Genomic DNA, 23,855 nt, shown 5'->3' on the forward strand with positions numbered 1-23,855 from the left:
GATCTTTGCTGTGAGGGTTACACACTGACGCTAAAAATATTCGATGTGATCCTTGCAATGCCGTATCGTCTCTTCTTGTAACAGGTGATCGTTTTGTCATGCTGGCCTTTAACGCGGGACAGCTTTGCCTACATGGTGTCAATTGTAGGCCTTGTACTGGTGGTCCAGGACGGTAGCGTGGACTGGTGAGTTTGTTAGAACACCCTCTTGTTTAACCCGCTCGGGACTAGGACTTCAATAGATAATTATATACCATCGACGATCAAATGAGTCAGATACTGTATTCCAAATGGTTGGGAATACGCAATATTCTTAGACACAGAATGCACGCAATGCCAAAGATATACGTAGTACTCGTAGGCTTATAATTGACTTACAACAGTCGAGCAACTTCATCCCCATTCCCTCCCCCCCCCCCCCCAAAAAAAAAAAAAACCACCAAACAAACACACAAAACAAAACCCGCAAAACAAAACAAAACAAAAAATAAAACAAAACAAATAAAACAAAACGAAATAAAACAAAACAAAACAAGACACCATCACCCGCCATCACCACAACCACCATCAACACTACCAACACAAAAACACAACCACCATCTTCATCACCACCACCAACACCACCACCACCACCAACAACAACAACATCAACAACAACAATTAACACCAACAACAACAACAACAAACAACAAAACAAAAACAAATAAACAAATAAAACCGGGCACGGAACCAGTAAGTCTAGCAACTTAAAGGACAAGTTCACCTTCATAAACATAAGGATTGAGAGAATGTAGCAATACTAGTAGAACACATCATTGAAAGTTTGAGGAAAATCGGACAATCCGTTCAAAAGTTATGAATTTTTGAAGTTTTTGTGCAGTAACCGCTGGATGAGAAGACTACTGCAGTGTGTGAATAACTTAGATGTCACAAGCGTACAACAATATAAGGAAAATATAAAGAGAATTTCACAAAATGTCATCTTTTGAAAAAAGTACGTATTCCCTCGACTCGTTGCCGACAAATGTTATGGGTAATATCATTCCCCCTGCCTTTAGAAAGAGGCAAGTCAAGTGCTCTTTTATTATGCGAAAAAAAGTGAAAATATGTTGAATTTTCTTTACATTTTCTTTATACTGTTGTACGCATATGACTCACAAGCTGTAGTAGTCTCCTTATCCAGCGGTTCCAACACAAAAATTTTAAAAATTCATAACTTTTGCATCGATTGTCCAATTTCCCTCAAACTTTCCCCGATGTGTTCTACTAATATTGTTGCATTCTCTCAATCCTTATGTTTATGAAGGTGAACTTGTCCTTTAACATCAAGTGTCCCGCCATGGGTCCTTAATTTTTCCCATCACTATGCGGTCAGCGCTTACAGCAGCTGTGGTGTTTTGCTCACCCCTTGACTCACAGGTTTAAAGATGCAGGGTTCTCAGAGAACGCAGATAAGGAGTTACCCTGTGTTGAATCATACCATAATCATCATCATCGATAATTTACGGAATCATACTGGCAGCAGTGAGTCTCGAAAAGAGAGAATTAGTCTTCCGCTGAATGGGTTTGTACTTTGGAAGATAAGACCATACTTTTGATGGTGGTATATTTCCCTAATTATTTCTCCCCGCGCCCACTTTGAGATATTATTTGCCATTGGGAGCAGTAACTTGAAAAATGTTCGAATGATCACATTTGATGAATATTTGTAGGTCAGTTGTATCACAAAACATCCTGTACCGGTACAATAGTAAAAAAAAAAAAAACCCTCGAGATAAAGCCTAAAATACAGGATATATCAATTTTTCCCAATAAACCATAACTCTAGACGGTTTATTCTAGAAACAATTTTAGTATATCTATTGTTCACATCTTGTTTATCTAACAATACTTAATTTAGATTATACTGATTAATATTTTACATTGGTTGTTTCTATCCCTAACTATTTTGAAGCACACTAGCGTGGTTTTTGTTTCATATGCAAATAATGGTAAAAATGTCTTTAATGCACGTCATTGTGTGCGATACATTTGTTTGTAATGATAATGATTTGTAATTCTTACGGAACAATGACTGTGCTTTGGTATGAAATGGATTATTTTTCACGTTTTGTGGTATCTCGTATTGCGTTGCATGATATGAAAGCCATTAACTTCTCTGTATACCTGGAGAAAAAAAAGAAGAAATGGACCAAACAAGCAAGCAAACCGTATTGATACCTTTGCCATTACCATTACTTTCTATTGTTGATAACTTGTTATTGATTATTCTTATCATTATATTCACAACTGTTATTCCTATGTCTTTGTTGCTGTTGTTTACTTTTTTTATTCGTCATTTATCCATCCATGAAACTCCAGGCGTGATGCCTCCATTCTGTTGGCCCTCTACGTTGGGTATTGCATACTAATGTACAACAATGGGTATCTGGAGTCGCGGCTGAGAAAGTTCTTCTGCTGCATACCGGAGAAGGACCCGGATGCTGACAAGAGCTCGCGGAAAGACGAAGAGAGGAAGGAGAGGGCGAAGGTGACCGATCGCATGGAGCTTCGGCGATTAATAGCGGAGAGCGACTCGGAGACCGACGACAAGACTGCGTCGCCGAAAAGAACATACGTTAATAACGCCCCGCCTCCCGGACAAGGTGTGGATTTATACATCCTCTTTCATCCCTAATTCATATATTTCTCCCCCTCCCCTCCCGCGCACACACTGAAAACACTTCGATGGCCCATGTCTGTGCATGTGTGTGTGTGTGTGTGTGTGTGTGTGTTATAAACGTATGATGTAGACTGATGTAAATAGACGCCATCATGCAATCACATTTTTCTTAAAGATGATTTTATCATGAATTCCTTCCGCCTTTTCGTGGTGGCATACAGTACAGTTTTTATTTGTTTTACATATTCATTCATTTATTTATCTATCTTTTATTTATTCATATTTTTGAGGGGATTTTTTTACTAAATTTACATGTTCTGGAAGAGCATCTCATCTACGAGGCGGCCTAAAAGATTAACATTAAGATGTGAGTGGGGCTGAATTCAATACTATGCGAGTTAATCAAAGGTAGATGTGTACTGACTGGTTATACCAATAATCTCGAAATTTGATTCAGCAGCATCTACCTGTGGATTAATCTCAGTCTCTCTATCAGTGTGAAATTTACCATTCCGAAAGCAGAGTATGTCGTCGTGATAACACACACACCCATGGGGATAAGAAAGGCTGTAATCATTATCACTATCATCGTTAATAAAATTTCACTGTTTCAGACGCCGCCCATCAGATACGAACTTTCGAATTAACATGAGATATATAATGCCGCACAAATTTGTTTTCTGATTCTCCCCAGGGCGATTTATAAATAGCCTACCGAACGACAAAGTAGACACGGCCGTCCAAGTAACCCTCATTGGAAGCCGACACATTAACGAGAACATCGACGACGACGGCACTAACAATAACCGCAGAGAAGTCAGTGACGACAACGACAACGACGACGAGCAAAAGCCATCGTCGCCCTTCGACCTGCCCGAGGAAGGGCTCGGCAGGCTGCTTCGTATAGCGGCCTATCCCATCATCTTCGCTTTCTACGTCACAGTGCCCGACTGTAGGAAAAAGCGATGGGAGCGCTGCTTCGTACTCACTTTCATCGTGTCCTTGTTCTGGATCGGTGGCCTCACCTACGTTCTCGTCTGGATGGTGTCGGTAATAGGTGTGTGACAGAAAAAAAAAAAAACACCCGAGGTCCAAACCACTCTTTTGAGCAAATTGACTTCAATAGATAGAGTACAATTGATCAGATCGATCAGATAGAAAAGTGAAAGTTACAAAATAGAAAAAAAATCATATTTTTAGTATGTGTATTGAAGTTTCATTATGTTTATGCTAAGCACAGATATTGGTCACAATGCCGTCCTGAACATTGTTGACGTAGATCAAAGATAGAACTACGTAATTACGTCAATATTGAACGTGTATTTTGATAATGAACATTTCAAATGTTGAAAAAAAGGAGAAAGTGAAATACATTTATTTTTTCTCGCAATCAACGGCTATAAGTTTTGTGACAACTTTGTAATGCTCCTTTCTACTCTCTTGAAAGCTGACATTTTTTGGGGAAAAAAACTCTTTGTGCATATTATCAGGTGTAATGGAACATTGTTGAGAAACACCATTTTTATTGGTTTGTTTTTCCCCCATCCACCAGGCGTAACGTTAGACATTCCAGACGAGGTCATGGGGCTGACGCTGCTAGCTGCGGGGGCCAGCACGCCCGACACTCTTATGAGCATCTCCGTAGCTCGGGAAGGTGAGTATAGCTGTAGATGCTTCTTGGTGAGAGGTTCTTCCCCCTGCTAATGAAATTGCCTATCCCTTGCCGAGTCATGGGACCGCAGAAAAAGAAAGATACAAAAATGAATTCAGGAAGAGTTCATTAGCAAAGGGTAGGGAATGCCAATTAAAAGACACACACACACACACACACACACACACACACACACACACACACACACACAAAACCTACACTATGATGAGCAGATCTGATCTCTCCGCATAATTCACCCACAAAGTGTCTATTTTTTTAAGATTTCGAAAGAGAATATTTGTTCAAAATTTTCACAAAAATTAAAAAAAAGAAGGCATTTTAAGTGTGTGCCGTTAGCGACCCTGAGTTTTCATACAGTTGCAATTTCGGGAAACAGTGAAGTGAAACATATCATTTTTTTTTTTAATGGGGGCATATCAAAATATGAAAACAACTGACTTGTATTTTACACATCTTTACAAACATAATGGGGATCTATTCTCGATATTTCCAATATATACCTTTGCAGAAAAGATCATTAGTAGGTTTGAGTTTTCAAGAAGAAGAATGCGATATATTGTTGTATTGTACAGTACTGTTGTCAAGTTCGGGTTCGTTTAAATATATAGAGAATGGCAAAATTGTACCTTGTATATTTCCCGGGTGTTTTTATATAGCTATCTTTCTTTACTACATAAAGTCTTATCGGTCTTGGCCCACCCCGAAAATTATCTTAATTTATCTTCTCGTACCGCTGCAGGCGCTGGAGACATGGCCATCTCGCACTCGCTAGGCAGCAACCTGTTCGACATCCTGATAGGACTCGGTCTTCCGTGGTTCATCCAAACCGTGTTCATCGACAGGGGGTCCACGGTGCCGATCTACAGCGGAGCCATCCCCATCATCGCCATGCTCCTTCTAACCAACGTCATCATCGCCTTCTTCCTCATCAGCGTGTGTCGATTTAAGCTCGGCAAGACGCTGGGCGTTGTGTTTCTCGTGGCCTACGCCGCGTTCGTCATCTTGTCGATACTCTTCGAGATGAACATTATCATACCTGGGCTGACGCTGCCACGTTGTTAACAACATAGACGATGGTGCCACGTGAACAATAGATTATACGTATCTCCTCAAGCGCCATGGTCCCTTCGTCACGTCCGATGTGTGTTTGTTTCTTGTATTTTGCAGCCAGACTCTATCCGCGCTCCCGACCTGGTCTCTTCAAAGACCCGTAACAATACTATGCGGCAGGGCCCTGTTTCATAAAGCTGTTCGTAAAGTTAACTTTACGAACGACTTAAATATAGCAATGCAAGTGGGTTTCCTACAGTCATTGCTAATTTCATTAGGTAAAATGAAATTTGCATATGATAGCAATTATTTTTACATGTTAACACACGTTGTTGTTGTTTTTTAAGTGTATTTTTACTCCAGTGTAGATGAAATATTGGCATACTGTCGTACTTTGTTAAAACGAAAGGAAAAAAAATGTGCACACATATTGGCACTTCATATTCCAGTCGTTCGTAAAGTCATGCGTAACTTTACGAACAGCTTTATGAAACAGGGCCCAGGGAGCATTTCATGAAGCAGTTTGGTCGGATATTTTTCTGACAAACTGTTACAAGCAACTGAAATCCTTGCATCTGATTGGCTGAGAGCAAAATTTGTCCGACAACTTTGTCGGACAAAATGCTTCATGAAATGCCCCCTTGTCGGCACCACTGTCTTGCGCACAAATTTACCTACAATACATCTGTAGCGAGAATTCAGTGTGAGAGATTGTATCCACGGCTAGCTCGATGTACCAAAATAAACTTCTTTGGTGCATGCACTTCGAAATGCTGTAGTCACCATATTTATGTTTTTACATGTACTTTCATAGAATCGCTGATTGACGACTTGCAAAATCCAAGTGCGCCTCCAAGGTTTTGATAATCGTCACGCATTGTAGATGAGAAAAAAAAAACAGAGACAAAATTTCTATACATTCTCTTGAGAAAGCGATGGGTATAGCGAATATAATATCTCCAGGTCCAACGACGTAATTGTTTTCACTTTGAATTTGAGTCTTTTCATTATTTTGCAACGCACGATTTAAAGCCGGCAAACATCGCAATAATATGTCCAACCACATGAATACTTGTGTTATTTGCCATTACGATAAGCCAATAACGACTTTGATAAAGACTACACAATGATAGAGAGACGCACATCTTTTTGAAAAGAATCTACAGATTTTGCAAATTCACATTACATCTTTCCGCCCCCCTCCCCTTGTGAATATTCATGAATCAGTAAGCATATCGTCCTACTCAGTAGTTCATGAGGAGTGTAGTATCGTGATTTTCAAACAAATAACCACAATGTGATTCTCTTGGACGAGTCCGACAGCATGTACCTGTGTGGCAAATGAATGAAGTTTGGTCGAGGGATGATGAATAATGGTGCTAAAAATTCCTCTGTTGCCTCGGGTCTATAGGTTCTACAAGTGCTAGCAATTCACTGTTCACGAAAGCGAATTCGTGTTACAGTTGCCATTGGTGTTTTTTTTTTTTCTGTGGAAAAATAATGAAATTTAGATATCTCGCAACATTTCTTTGATGAGGATATTTGGGTCACGCATATTTATTATAGCGTAAACTTGCCTACACTCCATGTCGGCCCTAATGTTGGTAGTAAGTCTCTCAATAGACATTGCAAAGTTACATGTCGAAAAGAAGGATATGTATTAAGCCTACTAGAAAATTATGGTGCTTTGTACGTGGGGTTCGGTGTTGTTATAGTCGATTTAGCATTGTTATTAGTATAGAAGATGGACTTAATTAATGTAAATGTCAAAATGAAATAATTCCCACTTCGCACTGCGAAGGAAGGTCTTGAGATGATTTTACAATAAAAGAGTAAGATTTTTAAGACGCCGATATAGACTAGCATCTTATCTCTAAAAGGGTTTAATATCTGGATATCTCATGATTAATCGACCCTGTGCTAACAACTTAGGCCGCCGCACTGTAATCTTACCAGGCACACTGGTGGGACTTGCACGCATTTTCCACGATCGTCACCACAATCTTGGTGATGAGCTCCGTACGCAAAAGTTATACATCATGGGCAACGTGCGTGGTAAGATGGCGGCGCGGTGGCTTCAGAGCGATTCGGGTCGGCCTATGAAATAATCCAGATACCTCCCACAGAGAACAGTGACATTAACCCACTTTATAAAATGAGTTTCATCTATGCGATCTGATTGGTCATGGTCATGCGTCCGGTAAAATCCGAATGCGTGGCTCAAGCCTTGTATTTAGTATTGTTGGTGTAGCGAGTGCATAATGGGGAAAAAGGTTGAAATTCATAAACTGATCATTCACGGACACGTTTTATAAAACGAATGATTCTATTTCATGGATTAGTGACGTTTGGATGCTCTCGTTTAACTTTGGAAATAGAGTAAAACCTACTCGCAAACAGTTCCAAAATTACACTCAAGCATCCAATTCTCACCGATCCACTTTGTCCTGTGCGTAAGAAGTTCTATGATAGAGAATACCTCAGCGGCGCCGATTTGCTGGCTGATTGGTTAATATCAAACATTTGCTATTTCGAAGTATTCGTCAGATTCTGCGTTAATCAGTATCTTATTTTGTTATATCAGACATCAACATCACTTTGGGAATGTAGTGGTCCAGTTCTTGCCAATGTACTCTATATCAGGTACGTGATCATATCCACACTGCTCTATGTTACAATGGGGACAAAAGCAAGGACAATCATGGTCAGTGTCGATGCAGTTCGATCTGATGGGCCGACATGACCACGACAAATGACTGTGCATTATAAGCTGTTATTTTCGCGAGGGTTTTTCGCGTATTTCGAGAATCACTGTTGGACCGCGAATTCAACAACACATGAAAATATCTCGAACTGACAGGCATCCTTGCACTTATGATAGCGTCGATGTCAAAATCGCAAGAACAACATCTCGCAAAAATGTCCATGACCTCCTAATTCGCGAAAATATATGCACGCAAAAATCACAGCTTATACAGGCGTAGTATATGCCTGATTCTGTCAGTGAACACCAGTCAGTGCCCATGTACTTCAAATACCCCACGTGAAATTACACAAACAAAGCTGCATATAATTTATATGGTTGTGTTAATAATACTCTTTCCCAGAACACGTAACACTCAGTATGAGAGTTCCAAAACTGTTTCATATTTTTTAAGTATAATTTCAGCAAAACTCTGCAATATTCTGTGTAGTTAGCTGTCCCTGCTGTCAAAGTCACCTTGAACATTGGGGTGAAATTTTGCTTTAGGATGTAAGGCCTAACAACAGTCATGAAATGCATCCTTTCATCAATTCGAATTTCGCCCACTGTTATCATTGCTTGACAAATTCTGATGTGTGAAAACGAAGAACACAGATGAATGTGAAAACTGAATGCTATATAGCATTCACAATGACATCATTCCCTTCTTATTGTGTGAAACTTAAAACTGGACTTCAGGAAGACAAACTCAGAATTTTCACATTTTCACAAACTTGCGTTGCAAGACTACCTCTTACTGATGATGCAGTGTAACCTGATAGATCAGTCGAAATAATGATAATATGAAGGCACTATCTACTACCAGGAATTGCGCTGTCACGACTGGGATAAAGTTACAAGTGTTCAAACTTTGCATGGTACATGTAGTTGCATTGAGAATGATATCCATCTTCTAAAGGTTTGTTCTTTTCTTATTATTTTGTGCTGAGCAGTGATTCCGCAACCCGGAAGTGAAGAAAGGAAGGAATACTATAATTCTGAGTGGAGAGTTTGATGAAAGTGGCTTGGATCTTTTTCTTGTGCATATCTCGGTTTATCGTAATCCCACATTGAAGGCCAATGTAGGAGTACTGTCAACATCTTGCCCAGTCGTAAACACAACTCAATCGTCAATTTTGCCCCGTTCAAGAGCTGAAAACAAGCCACAGTCAACTGTAATGTTATATAGATGTTTATATTTCTATGCTCCAGTCTGGATTTCAATCATAATTCTCAAGTTTTTTATTATGTATATGTCTTTTGAGTATCTGTCTAACCCGTGTCCGAGTTGCAATTTTGTTGATTCAGTGTATAATGATATAATTATGATAATATTATTAATCATATACTTTATATTTTTATGATTCTATTGCCTTTTTCTAGTTGGTGGGTTGTAATTTATTGCTTGCTGCTTTGGTGGATTACAGGCTATGTTTTTAGCTGGGAGGGAAATATAGACATTTTGATCAATTCTCGCAAATCGCCTCACGACTGTGTTATTTCCGCTTCTCTCTGTCAGTGTGAATGTGAGCGTCATGGCCGGCGCAGCCGTGGGGGCCGTGGGGGCTCGGGCCCCCCACACTTTTTGGGCACCATACAAAGGAATACATAAGGTGTCATCACTTTGGGCCCCCACACTTTTTTTAACCCGGAAGTACGTAAGTGGCACTAAAATAGAAATAGAGAGATCTTGAAGTATGGCGGCGGAACGGTTATGTTTTTTTTTCTCTGAAGACCTTATTTTTTGCTTGTCAGGTGAAAACACCCGGAAATGAAGGGAAGAGAAAGAGCTGCGGACTTTTTTTTTTTTGCTTGTTTGTTTTTGTTTTTTTGCTTGTTTGTTTTTGTTTTTTTTGCTTGTTTGTTTTTGTTTTTTGCTTGTTTGTTTTTGTTTTTTGCTTGTTTGTTTTTTTTTTGCTTGTTTGTTTTTGTTTTTTTTTGCTTGTTTGTTTTTGTTTTTTTTTGCTTGTTTGTTTTTGTTTTTTTTTTTGCTTGTTTGTTTTTGTTTTTTTTGCTTGTTAGCTCATGAAACCCGGAAGTGGGCCCCCACACTTTTGAAAACACTGCGCCGGCCCTGAACGTAGACACCAGCCATGGTAGACGTATTATGTTTACCCTGGCTTTCACAGGACACTGACGTCACAACTCCCTTCCCTAATCGGGTGACAGTTCATTATTTCGTGGGGGTGTTATTATGTGGGGGCGCTGTGGCATAGTGGATACGACTCCCGACTCCCAATCAAAGGGCCAGAGTTCAATTCCACCCAGTGCTTACATTCTTGGACAAGATGTTTTACCCACCATGTCCCTCTCGACCCAGGTGTATAAATGGCCCATTGGGTACCTGGCAATGCCAGGGTAATGATAATGGCAGGGTCCTCTGGTAGAGCAGTGGAAACACTGAAGAGGATGCCCCGGATAAAACAAGATATGATGATGATGATGATAACAATAATAATGATAATAATAATAATAATAATAATAATAATAATAATAATAATAATAACAATAATATTGACAGTTATAATAATAATAACAATTATCATTATTATCATCATTATCATTAATGATCATCATCATCATTATCATCATTATTTCGACTGTTCGTTAAAATAGTGGGAAGATTCGTTGATCCGAAAAATGAAATAAGATTCGTTATTCCGACGGTTCGTCAATCTGAAAACGAAATGAGATCGATTAAGAACTAACATCCTAAGTTTCATTTTCGTACTGACAAATCTTCGAAATAACGACCCCCCCCCCCCCCCCCCCCGAACAATTTGTTAGAATAAGAACTCGACAACGCTGGGATTAATGATGGAAAGCATATTCTTCGGGGGTTGCCATGAAACTACTGAGGAGGCTACCCTGGGTTAAACAAACCACATCATGTATCATCGTGAACCAAAGCGCCAGAGAAAGAAAAGCACGGGGTTCGAGGAAGCTGAAAACATAACAACGCTTCGTCTTATTTCTTTTGTGGGCCCTAAATTATTCTACTTTTTTATTTTTTCTCTCTTTCTTTCTTTCCCTTGATCTGTTTAGTGTATTCATGATTCTTCTTGATTCCTTACTGTCATGTGAATGTTGTTTCTACAGGAGAAATCTTTTCTCAGATACCATGGTAATTTTAAATTGGGGATTTTCAAACACGAACACACACACGAGTAAAATTTTCGTTCACACACAGACACATGCGTTAGTTCATTATTAACACTCGCGCGCACATGCACGACCAACACAAACACACACACACACACACACACACACACACGTTTAAATATCCGAAAGATCAAAACTGTTTGAGGGAACAGGTATGTACCTTCATAACGAAAATTGTGGGAAATATCTCGACTCCCGAGAGGAGATTGCCTCAATAATAAGAAATGTGGAATCTACAAAATTTTGCGTTACAGGGCCTATAAACGTACAATCCATACAGATTTTTTTTTTTTAATTCGATTTTCACCCTCTTGTGACCATTTATAAAAGAAATATCTTCTATAGCTCATTTGCCGCTTTATTTAAATTTAATCGAATCGTCAAGATGTTGGCAGCTTTGCACTCAACGTTACTTGACACGGGCGTTTGGGTTCCCTTTAAATGCCCGCAGTCACAAAAGACTCCAGTTTATCACTTTACTCTGTATGACAACCCATCACAACCGTGTAACACATTGTATATCTGACGATAAAAATAGATTTCTGGCAGGCTGTGTATGTGAAGATGGTCCTCCACCATGCCTACCAATCCACATAAACCCAAAATGCTGCACGCTTCTATACAGTAGTTTCATTATAATGACACCACAGCGTGACACCGACAAGCAAATTTTCTTGACCTTGAGCGTGTTATGATATGAGGATATGATAACACTTATTCGTTTATTCACATTGACAGTCGACAAATTCAACATTCAAGATTTCTGTTCCACACTCTTCCATTGGTCATTTCAGTTTGATACAGTTCCTACAGGAACAAAATAAACTCAAGTTAACAAAAATGTTTGGAAGCTGAATGTACAAGTCTTTCACGTATTCATGGTCGTGGCTCTCCGTTTCAAATACAAAAATATTCTGCATATTAGGCATATATTTCATCAGACATGACATTGCAGACAATCACAATGAAAAGATGCCATATGTATAAATCACCCAAAAATATATACAATATTATCTATGTGCATAATATCATACATACAGGGATGTGGGTCCCTAAATAGTGCAAATGATGAATGAATACAATCCCCGAGTCATGTACAATAAGCAACAAGAATGATTTCTACAGGTTTAAAGCAGTGGAGTACTGTGCAGAACCTGTTAGTTGTTACTTCGTCTATGCCACCGAAGTTGGCTTGCATAAATCTTTGAAATGAAAGACCTGTATCTCTCTTTTTAAAGAGATAAGATACGAACAATTAAAAATATTAAATAGATATAGGCTATCAGCTGTAAATATCTGTACGCGTATACAAAATCACACGGACAATGCTGGACAAAAACTTACAAAACATAAGAATATTAGTACTGTTGATTTTTAAAGAAAAGACGAACAGACATCATTCGATATCTTTAATGGGATACATTTCGATATTGCTGGAAGCACTTCTGAAAGCATCACTCTGAGCTAGAAAGTTCAAATCAATTATACTTTCAGAGTGCATAAAAGAAAATACACATTTATACATTATACATTGTACATACAGTATGTTCATCAAAAATAGTACAATCGGATTTCCGCATTGATAATGTTCAAAATGATTGAATAATCTTAATGCTATTTCAGGGATTTAAACTATACTTTAACCTAAATCTTATAGAAAACCCAATTCAAATTGGTTAAGTGGTCACAGAGAAATATGGATCGTTGTAAAGCATTTCATGGGTCTGTTTCTTCCAAGTTCAGCACTTGCTCTTGGAAATGTGAATGGACAAAACTTGGAGGGAATGGATTCCTGTCATGCTCAACAAAGATCCTCATTTCTCTTTGACCACTGAAGCAAATCGGATGGGTTTTCTGTAAGATGTAGGTAATAACTTATAGTTTCATACTTTGAAATTGCAATTGGATTATGGGCAGTGAGTTGACTCAGTCGGTAGCGTGTCTGCCTCCGACCCAAGCGACCCGGGTTTGAACCCAAGTCTGGACTGAGCAATGTTGTGTGTAATCATACCGTCCCCTCTAGCAAGAGGCAAAACACTCTGTCCCTCGGATAGGACATAAAATGGAGGTCCCGTGTGTGAGAGAGTCACATCTCATGCACGTAAAAGATCCAGCTTCATTCATTCATCGCAGGTGCAGGGTGTTTAACCCGGTGAAGTGGTTCCGCCTCACATCCAACTGGACCCCATGAAAAACCAGCTTAGCATAGCTGAATATGGGCTATCCAGCCATCTTCTCAGATGGAAAATGAACAAACAAATGAACAAAAAATTTGAAGTGATCACTATTGTTAAAGTTACCATTGCGGAAGTCCAATTGTAATTTCTATTCCCTTTTTTCTTTTTTTTTCCTTTTTTTTTGGGGGGGGGGGGACATACAGTATAGTCAGTAACAATGCATACAACCACGCATGATATCTATTGCGTAGAACATTATTTACTACATATGATAACTATTCCCATTAACATTGAAATTGTGAGATGACAAGCAATGTGCAGAAATTTACCATGCCATTATAGTGCATTACAGTGCACACAAACTTGACACAAATACCATAAGGAAAGAGCATCCCTTGTCATAATGGTAACCCACTGTGCACAAACATGACATTTCATCATGCTATAACCATGATTTTTTTACTTTGAAAACTGAAACCCAAACCACAGTCATAGGTTCCTTAACCATATAAACATACATTACGTTTCTATATCAACAGATCCATATCATATCAAATGAGTAAAAAAAAGAAAGAAAGAAAGAGCACCATAATTCCAAGGCTTGCAGAACGAAACATTATTTTAAAGATATTCTAATCACTATAGGTAAAGAAATAGATTGAACAGTTTGCAGGGAGACATATAAATAATATGCATTATATAAAGTTTCTGCATATTCTCCATATATCAAACAAAGCCTAGTATATCGTCAATCCATGCCATCTAAACTACCACACATATTCCTTTAAATCAACCCGATTCATAGAGAGGACATTACTTCTTTGCAGAGAACAAAATCATCTCTCTACACCACCCCCACCCCCCCCCCCAAAAAAAATATAATTATATGCATGTATATATACATGTATATATAATCTACCCACTTTCTAGCGTCCAATCAGCACTTGGCACCTCACGATAATTGTGCTGGTTACCAAGGACAAGAGTCCCGATATTAATTGTTGTGGCATTAGGGAAAAGTTGGTTCGGCGTCTCTGAAGTCATTGAAATATTGGTATGTGTACCTTCACTGGGAGTTGACATCTCAGATTCCCCACTTTTCCTACCTTTTGAACTACATGTGCATGTACCATTTACTTCAGGAGCCTTTAAATGTTCTCCTGCCACCTCCTTCCCCTCCTCTTCCTCATCTTTTTCATCCTTTACATCATTCTCCTCATTCACATCCTCTTCTTTTTCCTCCTTCTGCTCTTCCTCCCTCTCCTCCTCTTCCTCACCTTTCTCCTCCTTTTTCTCCTGTTTCTCTTCTTTCTCGTCCTTCCTTTCATTCTCCTCCTCCTGCTCCTCTTCTTTTTCCTGCTCCTCTTCTTTTTCCATCTCCTCCTCTTCCTCATCTTTCTCCTCCTTCTCTCCATCCCTCTCCTCTCCCTCACCTTTCTTCTCTTCCTCTCCCTTCTCCTCCTCTCCTTTCTCCTCTTCCCCTTCCTCCATGTTTTGCTTTCCATGGAACGGAGCCCCAGCAGGAAAATCTTTGTCTTTCTTCCACTCAATCTCTCCACCACCACTGATGACATCATTTCTGACTCTCGCGTCTACTTGCATCTCTTCTCTTCCCATGTCTCCGGCCTCCTCAATCTGCTCTCCTAGGGTAGCAGGAGCTCTAACTGCTCTCTCTTCTGTCTTTCCACATGCACTACTGCATCCGGCAGCTACCAGTAGTCCGTTGGTTTCGTCGTCGTAGCGTGCACTTCCTTCTAGTGATGTGCCTTCCGCCGACCTGTCATGTGCATCTTCTGAGGAGTCATCATCACTATTAGTATCATCATCTTGCTGAGAAGTCATGATTGATCCATTTTGGTGAAGTTTGTTTTCGACTCTTGATGCTTCATTCTGTTCCTGATGTGGCAACAAGCGATCCATCTCCTGTTCTTGCCCTTCACCTGTAGGTGAGCTGCTGATAAACAGAGAGGAAGAAAGTGCATCATATGCAATTATGTGACTCATCATCACACAACCTTGATTCCAGACACACGCGCTAAAAGGTCACAATCCTGTGATATTACATGTATTCATTGTATACAGACTGTACATACTGAGAGACTGATAGTGAAAATTTGGATAAAATTTAACAATTCTGTCAAGAGAGATGTTTTCTTTCAATTTAAAGAATCCTCATAATGCCCTCAGACACTGACAATTTTTTGACATCATGGCTGAACCATCTTCCTTTAAGAAATGTATACAATATCCACATAACTCTTCAATTTCTGGAAAACATAATTTTCTCTTCATTAATTGCTTATCAAGTGTGTTTGGGGAGATATAAGTTCATACTAATGTTTTAGAAGAATTCGGTTGGATCACAAGATCTACCTTTATCTAAAAAAAAAAAAAAGACGTGAAAATCTATGAACAAAAACAGTGGAGAGAGTAGAAGTCCTGACATTGTGCAGATGCAAATTCATGAACACAGTTAGTACTTTATAACATTATCCTAATTATGTATAGTCATAACTTTGAATAGATCATCCCAAAACAAGAGTGGCTTTTTAATATTTTTTTAATCATATTTCCCACATATTTTTTACACAAATAAAAAATGGTATGATTTGAAATGCAATAAAAACTTTAATTGCTTTTCTGGATTTTTATAGAGGATGAATTCTATCAGAATCATTTTACCTTCTTTTTTGTAATTAATGCAAGATCTTTCAGTTTGTGCATCAGTATCTGTCTTGGTCTGCAGAAGTTGGCGCAACCATGTTGCAAACTCAAATTTGTACAGTTGGGTTTTGCTGAAAACTCAAAACTCTTATATTTCTTCATGTTTGTATCAATGATCTCCTTTTTAAGTCATTTCATGGAACTCACATGGTGCAAACAATTATGTATATTTGGTAAAACTTCATCTCAGGTTATTTTCTCTGTGTATACTGCACAATACATAATTCCCTGCAAAAACATTAGCATTTTTCATATTTTGTATACAATCAATGGACAAGTGAAGCTATTGGGATCACCTCTACACCATCCTGACATGTTACAAGCATATCCAGTAAATTTGTAGCAGTATTTTGGTCACATTATCTCTATTCTGGGTGCTGTTCCTCTAACAAGAATGTGGGAAATGTAGCAGAAGTTCAAAGGGAAATCACCTGGCTGGACCTTCATTATTCTGTCGTGTATTCCTCTTTACCAGTGGAGAGCGCAACATACAGACAGCGAACAAAACTCCCACAATCACCAATACCAACATGACCACCATCACTGCGATAAGAATCATTAAGCGAGATTTGGCAACACCTCCTGTAAAAAAGAAGTCAAGTTCAAAAGTCTTGAAAATAAGAATGAGAACAAAAAAAAAAAAACATTAGGTAAGAGACAGAGCTGACTGGAAATATTCACATTATTATGCTTAAATGTACTATAAATACCAGGTACAAACTACATCATGATTGTAAATGTGTTTACGTTTTGGAGCATCAGTCTCAAAATTCAAATACATTTGTATGTCTTTGAACACATTGGATAAATTCTTTGCAGCATTTATCCAAAAAGGTTTCCTCTTCAACCATACACCAAACATGATCATCGGCTATATTTCAGCTCCAAAAGTAATACAAATCTGATATCATATGATGTATATTCGTCGTGATAAAAAAAACAGCATGCACTGCAATAAACAGCTTTGGATCTGCAATGGTCATGCTATGACACGTCTCTTCCATGGGTGGGGGTCAAGGGTTAATGTCTCCTCCATGTTGCATTTTGAAAAACAGATTCACCGTCATTAACTTTATACATAAGGACCAAGAGAATGCAGCGATTTTAGTATAACACATCAGTGAAAGTTTGAGGAAAATCGGACAATCTTTTGAAAAGTTATGAAGTTTTGAAGTTTCAACGCCGCCATTGCTAAATGTGTAGACTACTACAGCTTGTGATGTCAATTCATGCATATACCAGTATAAAGAAAATATAAAGAAAATTCAACATATTTTCACTTTTCTCATGTAATAAAAGAGCACTAAACTTCTCTCTTTCAGAAGGCAGAGGGAGATATACTAACCATAACATATGTCAGTAGTGAGTTGAGGGAATGTGGACTTTTTTCTAAATATGAAATTTTGTGGAATTCTCTTTATATTTTCTTTACATCGTTCTACACATGTGATATCATACACTGTAGTAGCCTTCTCATCCAGCAGTGACTGTGCAGAAACTTTAAAATTCATAACGTTTGAATGGTTTGTCCGATTTTCCTCAAACTTTCACTAATGTGTTCTACTGATATTGCTGCAGTCTCTCAATCAACATGTCTATGAAGGTGAACTTCTTCTCTAACTTCACTTCTCAAAACATGAATAGTCAAAGTAAATCAAATCAGCATCACAGGATCTACCACATCAGCACAAATACCGCTCTTGGGGATGAACTCGCACCCTTTGAAATACCTGGGAGGGGGGAGATGGATGCGTCAGATGTGGTAGGTGGTCCTGGATGCTGCGTCTGTGTGTGTTGACTGGCCCACCAAACTGAGCACTGCGGTTCACTGTTCGGGTCGTGCAGCCATTCACACTTCTGGTTGCACAGGTCAGGGTTTTGTGGGTCGCGGTAATATCTATGTGTGTGTGTGTGTGTGTGTGTGTGTGTGTGTGTATTTGCATGTAATATTTTTTTTTTAGGAAAAGAATAGATTTGTTTCAAACATTATTGAAATGTCCATTAACTGCACTGGGCTCTGCAAAAAGATATACGTACCAGTCAATTTGCTTGCACATCTTATCTACTGTATGCTACTGAGTACTGGAATGAATTGCAAATAAAAACTGTAGAAGAAATATTGTACATAACAGCATCTGCATAAACCTAGGTGGTGACTGAAGTAATGTATGTTCAAAAATTCATTGTGAGATCAAAATTGCATATATAAACTTCTAAATATTCGAGTTAATAAAAGCATTTGAAACTACTCCATTTCACTATCTCATGCTATGCCACCTTGCCAGTGAATCTCGCTCTTGCAGGCAATTTGTCAAAAGTGTCAAACTTCATAACTTTCAATCTTTCATAATGCACACACCGCTCGCAAAGAATGTAACATATAGGCAACAGTACCTACGGGAACCCAATACATGATATAGCCATTGAGCATCGGCTGATGATCCTAAATACCAAGCCACGTTACTCTGGCGAATCTTACCCCATGTGGCAAGCTCCACATTCTCTGTCTGTGGTGGGCGTACATTCCTGTGCTATCTCCGTGTTTTCGCAGATCCTGCACGGCAAACATTTGTAGTACATGCTGCTGTCTGAGTAATGACCCTCTCGGCAGGGAACGCACACTGCATCCCCGTTTTCGCCATCTCCACAGTACTGGAATGATTGATATGGATAGACACTTATTGATGGGAACTAGAGATCATCTGGTCCATAATTTGGTAAGAATAATACAAGAATCTCTGCTATCCTCTTGCTAGAAAGTGAAAGGTATATATCAGCAATCTTGAAGCTTGCATGCCTTTACTGTCTTAAAGGACAAGTTCACCTTCATATACATGTGGATCGAGTGAGGGCAACAATATTAGTAGAACACATCATCAGTGAAAGTTTGGGGGAAATCCGACAATCCGTTCAAAAGTTATGAATTTTTAGAGTATCTGTGCAATCACTGCTGGAGGAGAAGACTAATACAGTGCATGATGTCACATGCGTACAACAATATAAGGAAAATAAAAAGAGAATTTTACAAAACTTGACTTTTTGAATAAAGTGCACATTTCTTTGACATGTTACTGACTTATGTTAGGGGTAATATCATTTCCCCTGACTTCTGAAAGAGAGAAGTCGAGTGTTCTTTTATTATGTGAGAAAAGTGGGAATATCTTGAATTTTCTTTATACTTTCTTTATATAGTTGGACTCATATGACATCAGAAGCTATAGTAGTCTTCTCATCCAGCCGTGACTGAGCAGAAACTTCAAAATTCATAACTTTTGAACGGATTGTCCGATTTTCCTCAAACTCTCATTGATGTGTTCTACTAATATTGCTGCATTCACTCAACCCACATGTCTATGAAGGTGAACTTGTCCTTTAACAAGGAATAGTGACTTGCTCTGTTGAATATGCACATTCATACAATAGGAATATGCTATAATTGAATTTAATAGACACAAATTTAACAGGAAATGTTAGGTAAACAATGTAACATACAGCAGGCATTTCCAAATGAGATGTAACTGAGTTAATCCATGAACTCTGTGTCTTTATATAATATAGTAGAGGTTGTACATTGTTGAATTACACATCATGTGAATCTTAACGATGTACGACTGTACTTTTTAAAGAAAACATCAGTTTTCCAAACACCCCCCCCCCCCCCAAATAAAAAAAACAACAATAATGCTGCAAGGATTTGTCATAATTTACTCAGCTCCTAACCTCTGGAAATAATATTCAGACTAGTTGAATATGTGGCAATCACAGCTAGTCACACTTTGTTTGCAGCACCTATTCTCCTCTGAAGCAAGATTATTTCCTAAAATATACTTCACTTGCAGAGTTGACCATCACTGCTACAAAGGGTGTGCCTTGTGTAGAGAGTAATTTTGGCACCTCATTAAGACTACCCTCAGTATACACACATAGAAAAAAGTACTAACAATAAATATACACAAAAATAATTCTCATCTATTTGCAAATCAATATTTCTCCCTCTCTAAAAAAGGAGGTGAAGTCAACATCAATCACACGCAGGGAACATCATCATGGTTTAAATATCAATGCATGTACTTTGAGCATTTCTGACATTCTCTTTAACATTTTGCAATCTGCACAAAAAAGCATAACATTAAAAGGCACTAAACCAGATTTTGTACTCTACTTGGTTAGTCAACATTTTTTGAATTGCTCTAAAATTTAATCTGAATATGATCTTGCTTGGAGATGGTCACTTTGAGTGCCCCTACATCATCATTTTCAAGGCAATCTTCAACAAAACAGATTCAACATACCTTGTCAAGACCCATGCCTTCCAAACACTGTACACACATCTTGCAGAGCCCATCTTGACCGAGATAGAAGCGTCTCCCGCTGCAGTCGTCCAGACAGGTTGGAGGGGTTGGAGAGTTGCTACAAATGGCCTACATGTTTTTGGAGAAGACATATGGAGCAAACAATTTTGATCAAGAACCATTTCACAGACATGATATCTAGGAGATATGACCTGGGTTTCTGTAAGCTAGCAACATGGGCATAAATGGTAAATATATCACCTGTGCAAAGTTTAATAAAACTATGAAAAGGTTTACAGGGAAATTTACCCCATCCTGATGTGGATTCAGTAAATGCAGAAATATCAATGAAACACATCAGTGAAGTTTGAGGAAAATCGGACAATACATTTGTAACTTAAGCATTTCAAAAGGATTTTCTTCCCTTTTTATTTCTTTGCATCCATGTATCATGGATAAGAAGTCCACAAATTCATGATGTCACATCCATGGGTGTGGAAAGTTTTAGGCCTAAAGAAAATTCCAATAAATGTCATATTTTCCTGAAAAGTACATGTCAAATTGACTTGTTGAACTTACATGAATGTTAGTAGTAACATTAATACCCTCCCCACCATCCACAGTGGGTAAAGAGAGTCCGGATTGTTCAGCATTTTAAAAGAAAAAATGATAGAAAAATGAAATTATGTGGAGCTCTTTTAAGCCTAAATCTCTATGATTTTCTTTCATTCCACTCCTGTGGCTGTGGCATCAAATCAAACTGTTGTAGCCTGCTTACCTGATGGGAAACACGCCACTGCCAACAACACACCAACACAGCCAACGCGACGTGTGTGAAGCCAATCAGATCCATTCTACCAATACCCAAATATTTCTAATTGCAAAGAGTTTATTAAAGTGGCTCATCATATCATATGCAACTTAGGTTACTGTCTTAGCACATTCTTGATCTCAACGATGCAAGCAAGGCAACACGGGAAAAGACAATGAACTCCAATCCACGCTCTAGTCTCCTCTCCTGTTCTGTTTAGTGCCGTGGTCCAGTCTACTCTCAACACTTCCAGTGCCAGTTTCTTTGAAATCTCTTGTGATCTTTTCTTGATCTGCGAGAAGCATACGATGTGACGCGACGTAGGGTCCGATCCGACTGAACATGCGTTCTTCATAACACTTGTCTGAGGGTCCGACACTCTTCATTGACACTGACCAGTGACAAATGTCATTATTGTCAGTACGGTCACGAGTCAGTGGACGTCAGTCAATGTGTTCTTGAAATAGAGAAGCAGGAATAAATTGCACACTTGACCCTGTTTAAAAACGTTTATGTACTCGCACGTCATAGAAGTCAAACACACACACATGTGAAAAACGAAAAGGTGAGATTTCACGGTAAAATCACTGATATCTGCTATGCGAGAGATAAGTGCAGTGGGTATTATCATGGTGGTACACAACAATTACGATCAGGGTATTCCCCGAGAGACCGGTGCGAAGAGACAATATTGTGCATTAAAAGCTCATTCATTTCTGAAATAAAAATTTCAGAAAAATAAAATTTGGTATTTTATAAATTAAAAATATTGTTTTTATATCTAAATTAATAATACTAAGCCTAATTGTATGATTTTGATGATTTTATTTGCACATATTCTCTGAATAAGGAACATTATTATGAACGAGCTTCAAACATTACCTTGGCTACTTACACTACATCTCGCTCGATCTCCTCGATCTCCCATACATAGCTGCTCGTCGCGCGTCAAAGACATTGAGGCAAAGAAGGTCTAACTTGTTATGCCTTTATTTAGATAGTTTAGTTATATTACTATATACATTTTTTACGAGTAGGTAATGAATATCTCTAACTCTTGTGGGAAATGGATCCGCACCTCGATACTTGAAGAGATAATCCTTACAGCTCCTAGTACCGTGCCTTTCAGACTCAGTTGCAAATTGCAGTTCCAGGCTGGGCCTCGATCTATATCGTACGAGTAGCACTGCAGTGGTTTCAGAAGCAACCTCTGCAATCTGCAAGCTGTGTGTGAGCACCTCTTCAATTGTATGCGTCGCCAACGAAGCAAGCGGATCTCAGGAAACATGCAACTGCAAGGCCGAAGCGAAGGAGTCCTTGCGTGAGTAGTATTAAATTTACTAGACCCTGACGTTGGCATGGGGGGGGGGGGGGGGGGGGGGGTGTCCATACATGTCCTAACGTCAGGAGGCATGGCCATGTGGAGGGGAGGGCTGAGGGTGTAAATTTAGTATTTACCGCACACAGTAGCTGCGACAGGCCCAAACGGAGATCAGTGGGGAGCGCCCCGGGGTTAGGGAGGGTGATAACTGCTGGTAGACTCTACTGCAACTCAGTTCGGGAAACCCACTCACAAGGGGGGCCCCTCCTTATAAGTAACCCGTCCCCCTTATAAGTAACCCCGTCCCCCTTATAAGTAACCCCCGGGGCACCCCTTATAAGGAGTCTCCACGCTTTTTTGCAATGCAACGCGAAAATGAAAGGACTGCGGCAATTCGCTTGATTATGTCCATAAAGCTTCACAAGTTTCCTAGTTACTCACGAAATTTGAGCAAAATCGGTTTGAGGCATCATATCTAAAATCATGGATTTAAATGCGATGTCAAACGACCCATGCGAATGCTGAAATGCGAGCGATTACTGGCGTGAGTGTCGCCAGGCGCGGCGGCGCGGCAATGCTTGAGTGCAGACGTGGCGACTGAGTACGTACTCAGTCGCCACGTCTGCACTCAAGCATTGCCGCGCCGCCGCGCCTGGCGACACTCACGCCAGTAATCGCTCGCATTTCAGCATTCGCATGGGTCGTTTGACATCGCATTTAAAGCCATGATTTTAGATATGATGCCTCAAACCGATTTTGCTCAAATTTCGTGAGTAACTAGGAAACTTGTGAAGCTTTATGGACATAATCAAGCGAATTGCCGCAGTCCTTTTATTTTCGCGTTGCATTGCAAAAAAGCGTGGAGACTCCTTATAAGGGGTGCCCCGGGGGTTACTTATAAGGGGGACGGGGTTACTTATAGGGGGGACGGGTTACTTATAAGGAGGGGCCCCCCTTGTGAGTGGGTTTCCCGAACTGAACTGGTTAGAAATCCTCGCTAGGAAGAACCCCTTCAACATTTTTTTAAGTAAAGCAAGTTGCCCATGATTCGACCGCAACACTGTCCAAAATTTGACTGTCTGCTACATGTAAAACCTATAGTACAGGTAAATGCTCTTGCGTGTGGTCGAATTTTGGCATGGGAGGTCAATCCTTGGTAATAATCATATGTAGTTACAGATTTTGGGGTTTCTTATAGCTAAATATCTAGATGTTTAGGTCTAGACCGTTCAACCGTAAAAA

The 23,855-nt window shown here is 39.3% G+C and overlaps 1 protein-coding gene and 1 long non-coding RNA gene across 3 annotated transcripts in view; one reads left to right on the top strand and one right to left on the bottom strand.

Moving 5' to 3' along the window:
• LOC139721181 (sodium/potassium/calcium exchanger 5-like) overlaps nt 1-6,683 on the top strand; it is a 49,524-nt gene extending 42,841 nt beyond the window's left edge. Inside the window, exons 5-9 of one of the 2 annotated variants that reach the window (XM_071632508.1) lie at nt 85-185; nt 2,361-2,644; nt 3,356-3,718; nt 4,214-4,315; nt 5,073-6,683. In XM_071632508.1, the coding sequence (XP_071488609.1) occupies nt 85-185; nt 2,361-2,644; nt 3,356-3,718; nt 4,214-4,315; nt 5,073-5,395 (1,173 nt within the window). In that variant the 3' untranslated portion in view covers nt 5,396-6,683. The remainder of the gene's footprint in view (nt 1-84; nt 186-2,360; nt 2,645-3,355; nt 3,719-4,213; nt 4,316-5,072) is intronic. The other variant, XM_071632509.1, reaches the window with a different exon arrangement.
• Nucleotides 6,684-16,567: 9,884 nt separating this feature from the next.
• On the bottom strand, nt 16,568-18,806 carry LOC139721182 (uncharacterized). The gene is made up of 3 exons (XR_011710217.1): nt 18,669-18,806; nt 17,920-18,086; nt 16,568-16,771 (listed from the first exon to the last, which is right to left on the bottom strand). It is a non-coding gene; the product is annotated as an uncharacterized lncRNA (long non-coding RNA).
• Between the last annotated feature and the right edge of the window lie 5,049 nt (nt 18,807-23,855).

The sequence above is a fragment of the Diadema antillarum genome, unplaced genomic scaffold (genome assembly GCF_040938485.1).
Source record: "Diadema antillarum isolate AM-2024a unplaced genomic scaffold, OU_Dant_1.0 scf00000139, whole genome shotgun sequence".
NCBI classification, from domain to species: domain Eukaryota; kingdom Metazoa; phylum Echinodermata; class Echinoidea; order Diadematoida; family Diadematidae; genus Diadema; species Diadema antillarum.